This window comes from Ranitomeya variabilis, chromosome 2 (genome assembly GCF_051348905.1).
Source record: "Ranitomeya variabilis isolate aRanVar5 chromosome 2, aRanVar5.hap1, whole genome shotgun sequence".
Taxonomy (NCBI): domain Eukaryota; kingdom Metazoa; phylum Chordata; class Amphibia; order Anura; family Dendrobatidae; genus Ranitomeya; species Ranitomeya variabilis.
Window position 1 is genome coordinate 910,494,247 of NC_135233.1, and position 13,250 is coordinate 910,507,496.

The window sequence follows — 13,250 nt, forward strand, 5'->3', positions numbered from 1 at the left end:
AACTATAAGACACAGAGCAGAACCGGAGGGCATAGGATTACATGGACTTTGCCCATAGTCACCTGTGCTACAGCAGCACCTTGGAGCCTGGAGTCACCATGAAAAAACCCCAGTAAGCAGGGCTCAAGCTTCCTACCATACAGGTACCTGTTCCAGGACGGAGGAAAGAATTAGGATTTTGCTGGGAACACTTAGTGGCAGCAGGGACCTATAAGCAAGCGCAGAGTGGAAGGCGTCTACCTGACCAGCCCAGGGGATTCCGCTTGTCTCTGGACTCCTAATGTACCTGTTGCCGGTGCCCTGGACTGTGGCCTGTCACCCATAGTAAACCAGGTAAAGACTTATGACTTATCTCCTCTATTTACCGGCTATACCATCCACGCCCTACACCACAGGTCCCCTGGGGACCCTGCGTCACCTGTGGGAAGTGTAACATTTGTGCTGCCGCAACATCCCCCAGGGGACCCCTTAAATGCAGCGTCGGTCACTACTACTGACCGAACGCCACAGGTGGCGTCACAACAAACTTTCAACATTTACCCCTTTAACGTTGTGGCCCAGGGCCACTGACCGGGTCGCAGCCACTGTGACATCCCCCATTGAAACCGGACCCGGTACCGAGTACCCCACTGCCCTGGGGGCGACTCAACTGGCACCATTCTTCTATGGGGTACTCTGATGATACTGGTAATTGAGGGGCTGTTATAATGGGGGTGCGGTTGGCATCTCAGGTCTCCTTGCCAAAAATTCTTAACCATAACTCTAAAAGTAGGCTGGTATGTCTTATGTCTGCTGGTCCCTTCTAATTGTATTAAACAGCGCGCCCATAATGATGACCCATAGTATGTAGCATGACTGGAAGATGCGGGTGGAGCTTCTTTATGAGGGCGGATAAGCCTCCTGTACAAGAAGTAACTAATAAATCACTGCCCTCATTGTGACCTGCACTGTATAGAAGCGAGGTGGCCGGTTGCTATGGGTAACGGCCCCTTTCTTGTCCGGACTCATTTCCACGCAGTGCACAGGCTGAGCAGCAGCGGTGCAGGGAGGAAGCCCCACACCTGAGTGCACAGGTCCCGCCCTGCCGAGCACAGCACACCCACCGCCGGCTGCTGAGGACTCCGGGAGCGGCAGAGGGTCGTGTCCCGCAGAGCAGGGCCAGCAGCCGGTATGTGACACCGCTGATGCACCGTGCACCCGTCCGGTATGTATACGTGTGCGTTTTGGACACAGAGCTCCCATATCCCGGAGCGGTGCAGCCGCTGGACCCAGCACCGGGCTCAGCAGCTGTGTACCGGCAGCAGTGGTCAGTCAGCTCCTTGTATCGCACAGATGATGGGGCTGGATGCTCTGCACTGATTGCTGGGCTGCTGGTAGTGCCATCGGGATCGCTCCAAACTACCAGCTGTCGTCAGTGCAGACACGACTGGGTGCAGATCACCTCCCTCTCCCCAGTGAGACGCTCAGGCATGCTGCTGGGATCAAACATTGGGGGGGCTGTTGGCAGTCGCTGTGGTCCTGTACCCCCGGTAGTTGTCAGCAAGTTTGCCCCGAGTCCCTATGTTAATGCATCATTGTATGTGTTCTCCATGGGGAGAGGGGTGCAACTCTGGTGGCCGTTTATATCTCAGGGGCAGCTATTCTTTTAACCCTCCCCCCATTTTCCCTCATATACCTGTTTCTGGCAGTGGCGCACTTGGGAGAACAAAAAGATTGGGCTTGTTGAAGTCAACATGTCTGATCCTTGTGTCAGGGGAGTGTGGCCACCCAATATACAGCAGATGCTTGTGTGATTCCTTTGGGCATCCTATACAGGCACCGGCCACGCGCCCACGTCACTGATGTAACCCTAAGGCTATGTGCACACGTTGCGGATCTGCAGCAGTTTTCCATGCGTTGTACAGTACCAAGTAAACCTATGGAAAACAAAATCCGCAGTGCACATGCTGCGGAAAATACCGTGCGGAAACGTAGTGTTGTTTATTCCGCAGCATGTCAATTCTTTGTGCGGATTGGTTTACACCTGCTCCTCAATAGGAATCCACAGGTGTAAAACCACAGGTGGAATCCGCACAAAATCCGCAAAAAAAAAATCGCAGTAAATCTGCCGTAATTCCACAGGAAATCCGCAGTGCGGTTTACCTGCGGATTTACCAAAATCAGTCTGGAAAAATCCGCACAGACTTTATACTTCAGCTGCCAGCCAAGAGCAGGTGAACATATACAGCCCCCATCATGTACAGATGGAATACTTTTCAAATGCAAGTCTCTCAGGAATAATCTTGGGAAACTTCTCTACATGTTGATCCATTACCAATGATCTGTTCTGTCAGCAGTCAGCGGTGATCTGTCCCTGTGGCGCCTCCATAGGGGAGATTGAGCATTACACATTGCCCATTCAAATCAACAAGTCTGTAATGTGAGAGCGGTCATCCACAACAAGACATAGTGTTTGTAGCCCATTACCACGGTGGCCAAGAGACGAGGAACAGGACACCTTTCTATCAACTCCGAATTCACCAATAGGGTATGAAAATGGTCTGTTCTCTCTACTGGGCCAGGTTACCTGTGAATTTCTGGAGATGGTCTTTATCATTGGATGCGCTGTGAGATGAGAATATGGCCCCTGGAATGATCCCATTCCTGTCTTGGCATGTAAAAAGGAAGGTGCATTTTTAGGGTTTATGTGTTGTAAAATCCCTATTGCCTCCCTCCCTATTCCTGGTGTTTTTCTGGCTTTCACTTTGAAACAAATTCCAGTCATCATCCTGATTTTCCTGTATTTTACTTGTGATCAAGATTCGCTTCATTACAACTAAGTGAACAGAAATGAAACATCCCGTGGCTGCTCCTGAGGGACAGATGCTGCTGCCACGCAGTCTACTGCAGATGTACGAAGTAATGCTGGATGAGACTGTATGTAATAAGACCTCCCAACACTTCTGCAAAGGAAAGAGGGACAGAGTTTGCGCCTTTTTTTTTAAATTATTTATTTACAGTGCAGGAGCCGGCTGATGAATACTCCCATCAGCCGCTCCTGCTCTCACTGTTATTAGCGGCACCAGGCGTCGGCTTGTGAAGTCCGTGTCTGAACAGAAGATGTTCGGTACAGACGCTGAACTTTACTGTTCGGGTTTGCCCATCTCTAGTCCTGATACAAGAGGGGAGGTGTTGGCTGCGTCTCACTAGTACAGTGTGGGAAAAGAAGCTCCAGGCCAGGACTGTGGGGTGGAGTCTCAAAATCAGGGCTGTCCCTCTATATATGGAACGCTAGGGAGCTATGTGTAAGTGGACATCATGACTACTGCGTACCTGTAGGCGGAGTACCTCTACATATGCGGATTTCACCATTATTAATTATGTGCAAATCTTTCCTTATAGGTTTGCTCTATGTATACAACTACAAGAGTGGAGATGTAGCTTTCGGGGAGGGGGAGGGTATGCTGGAGACCCTTGGATGCAGGTAGGAAGTTGGATGAACATACAGAGAAGGGCTTTGGTTTCCATAGTAGCTATAGAGATGTGCTAATCGCTATGGGACCATGGCATGAAATGCATTGGAGTCTGCTTGTTCTCATCATAGGAAATTCCAGAACTGAAGGAAGTCAAAACAACATAAATTGTTCTAATGGTTGGGGTTCCTACAGATGTCTGAGCATGGACTGCAGAACATAGATTGGCCAATTTATGCACAAAGTATCTTATGCAATTTCATATATTTCATGTTTGCATGCCATAGTGTTACAGACTGCAGCTTTGTTAATTACATATGGAGGTGGCTACTCTTGGTGTGCACCTGTTCTGTTTGGAGGTGATGGTCAGTCTTTTGATATTCATACATAGGCTCTGACTGAGCCCTCCACCCAGCAGCCTATGACGTATTTAATCACAGAATCATCCTACCTACCCATAATTGTAGGCGAGCAGCCCAGGAGAGGTACACGTTGGGTTAGATCTTCAGCAAAGAAGATCGCCTTGTAGTTGGCTGCTGGGCACACTTGAATTGGGCAACTTATGTGTCTTCATTTTTTGCTATTTTCTAGAGCGGTAATGCAATTCCAATTTCATGTTTGCATGCTATTGCGATACAGAGTGAAACTTTGTTGGTTATATATGGAGGTGGCTACTCTTAGTATGCACCTGTTCACACCTGTTCTCTGTTTGGAAGTGACAGTCTTTGATATTCAGTGCACACATGACAGATATGGTACAATTTATTGGAAACTGTTGCTCCTTGCTGGATCTCCCTCGGAAAGTTTACACCTGATGGCAGCTGAGAGATCGGCAGCATGCAGTCAGAGCTTCTGGTGTGGTACAGTTGCCTTAGCAAGAGCGTTACTAATGTTGGATGTCTCCTGCCGTCAGGTTCACCACTTCCAGCTACAACCAGTTTTTCATGGGTGCCTTCCAATAGGTGTTTTCATTTTTGTGTTTATGAGGGCTTATTTTATACAGGTAGGCCATGTGCACACGTTCAGGATTTTTCGCGTTTTTTTTGCGTTTTTTCGCTATAAAAACGTGATAAAAACGCGAAAAAAACGCTAACATATGCCTCCCATTATTTACAGTGTATTCCGCATTTTTTGTGCAAATGTTGCGATTTTTTTCCGCGAAAAAAATCGCATCGCGGAAAAAAAAGCAACATGTTCATTAAAAATGCGGAATTGCGGGGATTTCGCACACCTAGGAGTCCATTTATCTGCTTACTTCCCGCACGGGGCTGTGCACACCATGCGGGAAGTAAGCAGATTATGTGCGGTTGGTACCCAGGGTGGAGGAGAGGAGACTCTCCTCCACGCACTGGGCACCATATAATTGGTAGAAAATAAAAGAATTAAAATAAAAAATAGTCCTATACTCACCCTCGATGTCTTCCCGCCTCACCGCTGCATGCTGCCGCTTCGGTTCCTGTAGCTGGTGTGCGGTGAAGGACCTGTGATGACGTCACTGTCTTGTGATTGGTCGTGAGCGGTCATGTGACCGCTCACATGACCGCGACGTCATGGAAGGTCCTGCGCGCACAGAAGCTATAGGAAGAGGAACGGACGCCGCTGAGGAGATGTCTGGGTGAGTATAACCATTTTTTTTATTTTTTTTATTATTTTTAAACATTCTATCTTTTACTATAGATGCTGCATAAGCTGCATCTATAGTAAAAAGTTGGTCATACTTGTCAAACAGTATGTTTGACATGTGTGACCAACCTGTCAGTCAGTTTTCCAAGCGATGCTACAGATCGCTTGGAAAACTTTAGCATTCTGCAAGCTAATTACGCTTGCAGAATACTAAAAAAAAAACGCAAAAAAAAAAAGGCGGATTTCTTGCAGAAAATTTCCGGTTTTCTTCAGGAAATTTCTGCAAGAAATCCGGACGTGTGCACATACCCGTAAAGCTAAGAAAGGGGATTACCTATAGTGGAGTCTAGAGCAAGGAAAATCCAGCAGGGAGATCGATCAATAGGCAAAAAAGATAAACCCAGCTTCAAAAATCCGACGTACCATATGTAAAAGTATTAAATTTAGTAGGTAAATGTAAAACTAAGACAACAGCATGGTATTCAGAGCTCTGGCTTGGGGAGATGATAGGCAGACGCGGTTCAGACCCTCAGATCTTTAAAGGGAACCTGTCACCACGTTTTTGGAAGATGGGATAAAAATAGCGTTAAATAGGGGCAGAGGTGGGCATTACATTAGTGTGTTTGTTATGCGTTTATTACCCACCTAAGTTGCCGAAATACCTTTGCAAAGTCTCCGTTTTCGCCTGTCAATCAGGCTGGTCTGGTCAAAAGGGCGTTGTCTTCCCCCAGATTTTGCGTAGTTTTCCGTTGGTGGCGTAATGGTGTGCGCATGCCCAAGGTCCCGAATCCTCTGCCAGGGGATTTAAAAGAGCGCGCTGTTCGTTTTCATTGGTGATCGGTGGGCGCGGCCATCTTCCTTTGGCCGCGCGTGCGCAGAAGCGGCGCTCTGCTGGCCGCGGCTTCAGGAAAATGGCCGCCGCGATCTCCATCTGCGCACGCGCGGCATCCCGCGGCCATTTTCCTGAAGCCGCGGCCAGCAGAGCGCCGCTTCTGCGCACGCGCGGCCAAAGGAAGATGGCCGCGCCCACCGATCACCAATGAAAACGAACAGCGCGCTCTTTTAAATCCCCTGGCAGAGGATTCAGGACTTTGGGCATGCGCACACCACTACGCCACCAACGGAAAACTATGCAAAATCTGGGGGAAGACAACGCCCTTTTGACCAGACCAGCCTGATTGACAGGCGAAAACGGAGACTTTGCAAAGGTATTTCGGCAACTTAGGTGGGTAATAAACGCATAACAAACACTAATGTAACGCCCACCTCTGCCCCTATTTAACGCTATTTTTATCCCATCTTCCAAAAACGTGGTGACAGGTTCCCTTTAATCTTTGCAATGATTAAAGACCTGGGGGTCTGAAACGCATCTGCCTAGCATCTCCCCAAGCCGGGGCTGTGACTAAAATGCTGTTGTCTTATTTGTAATTTACCTAATATATTTTATACAAGGTTTTAGGTTTCAGTGGCCCTCCTTCTTGTGTCATATAATATATTAAAAACTTTGTGCTGGAAAAACTGCGGGATAGCATGGGAATCTAAAAATTCTACAAGGAAGGATTGTTTGGGGTGGTGGTGGGGATTTATGTAATTCACTGCATGGTAAACTTTATATTCTGTTAGTCAGTACAATAATTGTGATACCACATTTTTAGTTTTTTTTTATCGTTTTACATTTAAAAATTACTAAAAAGCTATTTTCTAAAGTTGCGTTTTTGTTGCATTTTTTATGCAAATGAAAAGCTGGTTTTGGCTGCAGAAAAAAAATTGCAATAAAGGAACGTTTGAACGTAGCCAAACGGCTTGCTCCTGTGAACTTTTTTTTTTTTTTTTGGCTTTACAAATTTGTTTTTATTATGAAAATATCAATCCGCTGGTTCCCAGCACTGTGCTCGCTGCTCCAATGATTATGTACAGACTGCAGTGGCGATGTCTGCAGGCAATCACTGAAATTAGGAGTTCTGCTGCCCATGTAGACAATGTAAGGCTATGTGCACACGTTGCAGATTTTACTGCGGGATCCGCAGCTGATTGGCCCCTGTGGATTCACAGCAGTTTTCCACGAGTGTACAGTACCATGTAAACCTATGGAAAACTAAATCCGCAGTGCACATGCTGCGGAAAAAAAAATGCGTGGAAACGTAGGGTTGTTTATTCCGCAGCATGTCAATTCTTTGTGGGGATTCCGCAGCGGTTTACACCTGCTCCATAATAGGAATCCGCCTAAAAACCACGGTAATTCCGCAGTAAATCTGCAGTGCCTATTTCCTGCGGATTTACCAAAATCAGTGTGCAAAAATCCGCACACCTTTCCAAAACGTGTGCACATACCCTAAGATTAAAAGTTGTCTTGTGTTAACACATTCTGAGACCCATAACTTTTTTTGTCTTTTTTTTTTTTTTTTTGGTGAGTTCAACTGTAGCTTTTAGGGTATGTGCACACGCTGCGGATTTTGCTGCGGATCCGCAGCGGTTTCCCATGCATTTACAGTACCATGTAAAGCTATGGGAAATGAAATCTGCAGTGCACATGCTGCGGGAAAAAACGCGTGGAAACGCAGCGGTTTATTTTCCGCAGCATGTCAATTCTTTGTGCGGAATCCGTAGCGGTTTTTCACCTGCTCCAATAGGAAGCTGCAGGTGAAAACCCGCAGTGGAAACAGCAATAAAAACCGCGATAAATCCGCAGTAAAAACCGCAGCGGTTTTGCACTGCGGATTTATCAAAACCGCTGTGGAAAATTCCGCAATGGAATCCGCAACGTGTGCACATGGCCTTATTGGTACTATTTTTCGTTGCAAACACCTTTTTCGTCACTGTTTTTTTTTCTTCTTTTTTTCTTCCTGTTTTGGGGAGGCGAGCTATCGCTTTGTGAAGCAGGGTCAGAACCCGACCCCTTTACATTCATCCCCTACAACTTCCAACGGATGTTAGGAAGGGGTGAAATGTTTGGCTGGAGACTCGGGTTACCCCTCCATATCATGTGTGATGCTTGTACCGTGAAGCTTAAGGTTACTTACTGATATTTGCATAAAGCTTCCTAGAACGCAAATCTGTAAAACTGGCTTGGTGAGACTGCACAGTGTTTCCAAACTCTTGGGATTTTTGTGTAGGCTTTTAAGTAGGTTACTTCCTTTTAATATGTGCATTTACTGTGAACAAGCAATGGTCTAAGCCACACCGATAATTAGATGCAAGTAAGTATATGTACAACGCCGGACTGCCCTGTGAAATGTATTTTTATTGCCTTCAACAATAAATGTTCTTATTTTGACCATATTTGTCTTTAGCAGTTGTTGAGTAGATTTCCAGAGGACCTGCCACCTAGTTATGTGTCCAGTTTGTGTTCTTATTTTATTCACACTGTTCCTCTGTATTTGGGTTTATTATTTTTTGGTTTTGAATCCACCATGCATTTCCATAAGTTTGGCCTTTTTATTTAATGCTAATTTTATAGTTTTTACTGAGGTGGCGAGACTAATGCAGATCAGTCTAAGGACACGTCCCAGAGAATCCTGTGAGTCACGCTCCCTTGGTGTTGATCATAAAAATCCACACTAAATAAAAAGCTAATATCTTTGAACCATATAGTGGATTTAAAAAGAAATATAATTGAATACTCACCCGAGCAGCAGGATACAAGAGCAAAAATGTTTTGTTTTTTTTTACATGGTGACAGGTCCCCCTAACTATGTCCCTGGAGCGATCTGTTACTGGTGTTCAGTTGCCACTTGATGGATTTTAGGTTATTTTGGTACACAATGCTTGTAAACCTGAAACTGATAGATTTCCTTGTTATCATCATCATTTCTGGCTTATTTTGTTGGATAACAAAAGTGATGATAATATTTTCGATCTAAGAAGTCATGCACATGACTTTATGCTAACTCTGTGGTGTACGGAGCTGTAGTAGGGCAGCCATAGACGCATACCAGACCTCTCATCCTCTCCTGTGTTCCTTACAAGCCTAAAAAAGAAAATCACAGTTTGCCCTTTGGGGCGCTTTATGTAGAGGTATTCTCCCCTAAATAGCTGGATATATTTTAAGGGGGCTATAGATGTGAACCACGACTTGCCGGGGAACATAAAGATTAGTCACTCATTTCATGCCATTGTATGTTCAGGTGCATTCACAGCATCCGATTATTTCCAGTCCTGTACTACTGTGTACATGCCCTGGAGAATTGATGGCTTGTTGTCGTCTTTTTTTTTTTCCCAGCCTCACTGATCCTTATTACAGCGTCACTGGAAAAGTGCTGGGCCAGTGATTACTGCAAATAATTACCATGGGAAGTGACACACTGAAGCCCCACGTCTGTGGAACAAGATCTTCAGTCACCGAAATTGTACAATTTGTGAATTTAGCATTATTATAAAAGGAAAAAAATGCTAGTGAAACTGTGATCTCATAAAAGAACCACACTTCCCGGCATACTTTGCTACCCATAAATAGTAATAATAACCTTACCAGCTCCAGGTTTGTGTAGGCTCTTGTTTCTCCCCTGATGCACCATTACGTTACTGACATCTGATCGTGGTTCACATCTCACAGCCAGGAATGCCATCAAACCTGTCTCTGAACAGTGAGACATAGCGTAGTCACTGTGATTATCAGCTTTTGTTCTAAGGGCCACTAACATTTTTCATTAAAAGGGGAGAAGCGGAGAGGCACGGTAGTCAGTAAGGTTGATGATATTTTTACGATTATTACATTTTTTGGGTTTCTGAAGTTTTACAGTGGATCATCCCTTTACATTTTTTGCCCTTTTTGCATGTGTGGGGTTGGCGGGTGGAGTGGGTATGCGAGAAGCTTTATGAATCTTTCTTGAGGATATTATTGAAAACTTCTTATTTTTCCAGCAGGAGGAAGATCCCACATGTTTGCCATGTACAATGACCTAGTTTTCATCAGCGTTTCTGTGGCAGACAACACATCTGGCCAAGACACAATGAAGGGACAGGAGGTGCCACCCACAGACTGGCAGAGTCTTGAACCCAGCTGTATTTTGATCTTGCTAATAACCGGAAAAGTAATCATGAACATATTTATATTTTGGGCAAGACACGGTAATGTGAGCGCCAGCTTGATGGGCTACTGTTGCATCTCTCTTGCCGTTGTTGACTTTGTGCTGCTGTTTGCCATCTCTGCCATTCACTGGTTCCAGGATTTTACTGTTTGGGGATTCAGAATCACCAATTACCACATCTGTCTGCTTACACAGATTGTATCTCATACTTATGGTATCCTGCATTTGCCATTTTTCTTGGCATCTGGACTGGATTACTACCTGACCATTGTCAAGTGTGTACATATCCCATATTGCTCGGGACTTCTATATACAGCTTTTGTTCTTCTTTTGTGGACCGCAGCCTTTTCCTATGTTCTTCTGTCTCCTGTTGTATCTCCAGAGTTGGACACCGGACAGTCTACATATCAGTGCAATTTCTACATTAGCAGCCAAGGTTTCTATTTATCTGTTTATTTAGTCTTTACCATTTTCATAGCATTTGCTCATTGCTATTCGGAAATATTGACTTTCTTAAAGTCATTGAAAGTTATGTCCTCAAGCAACAACACCGTGGTCCTATTTTCATTCCCACCTGGAAATGGTTGGCCTGTCCAAGGAGGCAAACATATCATTGCTACCCTTTTGTTTTCCTTTCTGGGTATTTGGGCGCCATTTGTTGTTTTCCAAATAATCATACTGGTCTTGTGTGCACATATACCAGGATACATGGATATGAATGTCCCTTGGTTATATTTTATGAACAGTTTCCTGATAGGAGTGTGCATAGGACTGAAATATCCTGACCTGCAAGTGACAGATTTTTCTAGCGACCCATTTATTGGCTGGAAATACTGTGTTCTACCTTTTATGGATGCTGAATATGTCAAAGGGGAGTCTCTTCTGAACGGGTTACCGTCCACAGTTATGATAATTTGATGCTTTTTTTTCTTATGATAAATTACTCAGGTTGTGTAGAATAAAGATTCTATTTGTACAATAGTGTACTAGGTCTTCCTTTTGTCTTTACACAGGGCGTTATTTACACCTCATGCTGTCCTATGCACTAAGGTTTAAAGGGAACCTGACAGCTGTAATAGTCCCCTAAATCACTACCATATATGTATGGCAGCCTTTTACTGCATTCTAACAAGCTCCTTTATGTGGATTATCAATTGCTGAATTAATATAGAATTCACTTTGAAGCTGCCCTTAAACTATGCAAATTAGCGGTTGACTAGTCAGAGGTTCGACTCACACCTCTCACGCACCCTACTAGTTAAAGCAGCTCTCCAGCGGGGATTTTTTTTCAGTGCTGGAGTGGCGCTTTAAATATAAGCCCTCTGTCTCTGCTCATATACTCACTCTCAGGCACGTAAACCGTTTTTCGTTCCCGAGTCGCTATCTTGTGAGCGCAGTTTCTTACTTACCGAAAGTCAGAAGCTACGTCACAAGTTCTCAATGCAAGAACTTTAAAAGTGACCTCCGCTCAGCTCCATGAAACATTGGATCTGCTGACAGGTCACTTTTCGCCGGAGACCGCCGGGAGTGAAGCTAGAAAACAATGAACGTGGCAGATGAGTATCAGCCAAGGGGGGGAAGGGGAAATACATTTAAAGCACCCAGTGTCGGACTGGGATTCCAAGGGCCAACTTCATGGCCCCACTTTTCAGCTACATGCAAACGTGACATCATCCTCAATCACAAATGTATATAACAATGAACTGGGTAGATTGTTAAATGAATAAGCTGCTGCCTTTGTCTTACAAAGTGATTCAAGTATATAGTGGCAAGTACTGCTCATACAAGAGGGTGGTGTCCCACTTTTGCACAGGGGCCTACTGGAGGATTCTCCTGTTCTTGTGTGGGCCAGTCCAAGCCTGAAAACACCACTCCAGTGGTGCAATACAAAAAAACGCTGAAGTGGTGATTTGACCACTAATTTGCATAGTGCCAGCACACTTCATAGTTAAAGGGCACCTGTCACCCCGTTTTTTCCGTATGAGATAAAAATACTGTTAAATAGGGCCTGAGCTGTGCATTACAACAGTGTATTTTGTGGACCCCGATTCCCCACCTATGCTGCCAAAATACGTTACCAAAGTAGCCGTTTTCGCCTGTCAATCAGGCTGGTCTGGTCAAAAGGGCGTGGTGTCTTCCCCCAGATCTTGCTTAGTTTTCCGTTGGTGGCGTAGTGGTTTGCGCATGCTCAAGGTCCCGAATCCACTGCACGGGGGAGTGAAAACAGCGCGATGTGCGTTATTTCCCTGTTGATCGGTGGGGGCGGCCATCTTCCTTTGGCCGCGCGTGCGCAGATGGAGCGCTCTGCTGCCCGCGGCTTCAGGAAAATGGCCACGGGATGCCGCGCGTGCGCAGATGGAGATCGCGGCGGCCATTTTCCTGAAGCAGAATTCGCATCTCGGCTTCAGGAAAATGGCCGCTGCGATCTCCATCTGCGCACGCGCGGCATCCCGCGGCCATTTTCCTGAAGCCGCGGGCAGCAGAGCGCTCCATCTGCGCACGCGCGGCCAAAGGAAGATGGCCGCCCCCACCGATCAACAGGGAAATAACGCACATCGCGCTGTTTTCACTCCCCTGTGCAGTGGATTCGGGACCTTGGGCATGCGCAAACCACTACGCCACCAACGGAAAACTAAGCAAGATCTGGGGGAAGACACCACGCCCTTTTGACCAGACCAGCCTGATTGACAGGCAAAAATGGCTACTTTGGTAACGTATTTTGGCAGCATAGGTGGGGAATCGGGGTCCACAAAATACACTATTGTAATGCACAGCTCAGGCCCTATTTAACAGTATTTTTATCTCATACGGAAAAAACGGGGTGACAGGTGCCCTTTAAATGGGTTTTCCAAAATTGTGATAAAATGGCCCCATCATATAATTAATCTGAATAAACTCCGCTCCCGAGACCTTTGTCTCAACTGATAGAAAACCAATATTGTAAGCACATAAAACAGGGCTGCCAAAAAAGTGTGTGACAGGATAAGAAATAAATGTTCTTGCTGACTGAGTGCACTTTTTTTTTTCTCAGTCAGCCAAGGCAAATATTCACTTCTTCTCGGCTTATGAAGGTAGGTGTGCTTATGTTACTGGTCTTCTGTCAGTTGAGACATGTCCCAGATCTGTTTCTTTAGACTGTAGCCTGCTG

General features: G+C 45.6%; 1 protein-coding gene across 10 annotated transcripts; it reads left to right on the top strand.

Moving 5' to 3' along the window:
* The first annotated feature begins 953 nt into the window (after positions 1 to 953).
* Positions 954 to 11,081, top strand: GPR160 (G protein-coupled receptor 160). 10 transcript variants are annotated; one of them, XM_077290566.1, is made up of 3 exons: positions 955 to 1,204; positions 3,382 to 3,463; positions 9,936 to 11,081. In XM_077290566.1, exon 3 carries the CDS (start codon positions 9,953 to 9,955, stop codon positions 11,018 to 11,020), a length of 1,068 nt encoding a protein of 355 aa, XP_077146681.1. In that variant the 5' UTR covers positions 955 to 1,204; positions 3,382 to 3,463; positions 9,936 to 9,952; the 3' UTR covers positions 11,021 to 11,081. The 10 variants fall into 10 exon arrangements, with proteins under 10 accessions (XP_077146688.1, XP_077146689.1, XP_077146681.1 ...); XM_077290573.1 differs by lacking the exon at positions 3,382 to 3,463 and having other exon boundaries at positions 954 to 1,204; XM_077290574.1 differs by lacking the exon at positions 3,382 to 3,463 and having other exon boundaries at positions 954 to 1,168.
* The last annotated feature ends 2,169 nt before the right edge of the window (positions 11,082 to 13,250 follow it).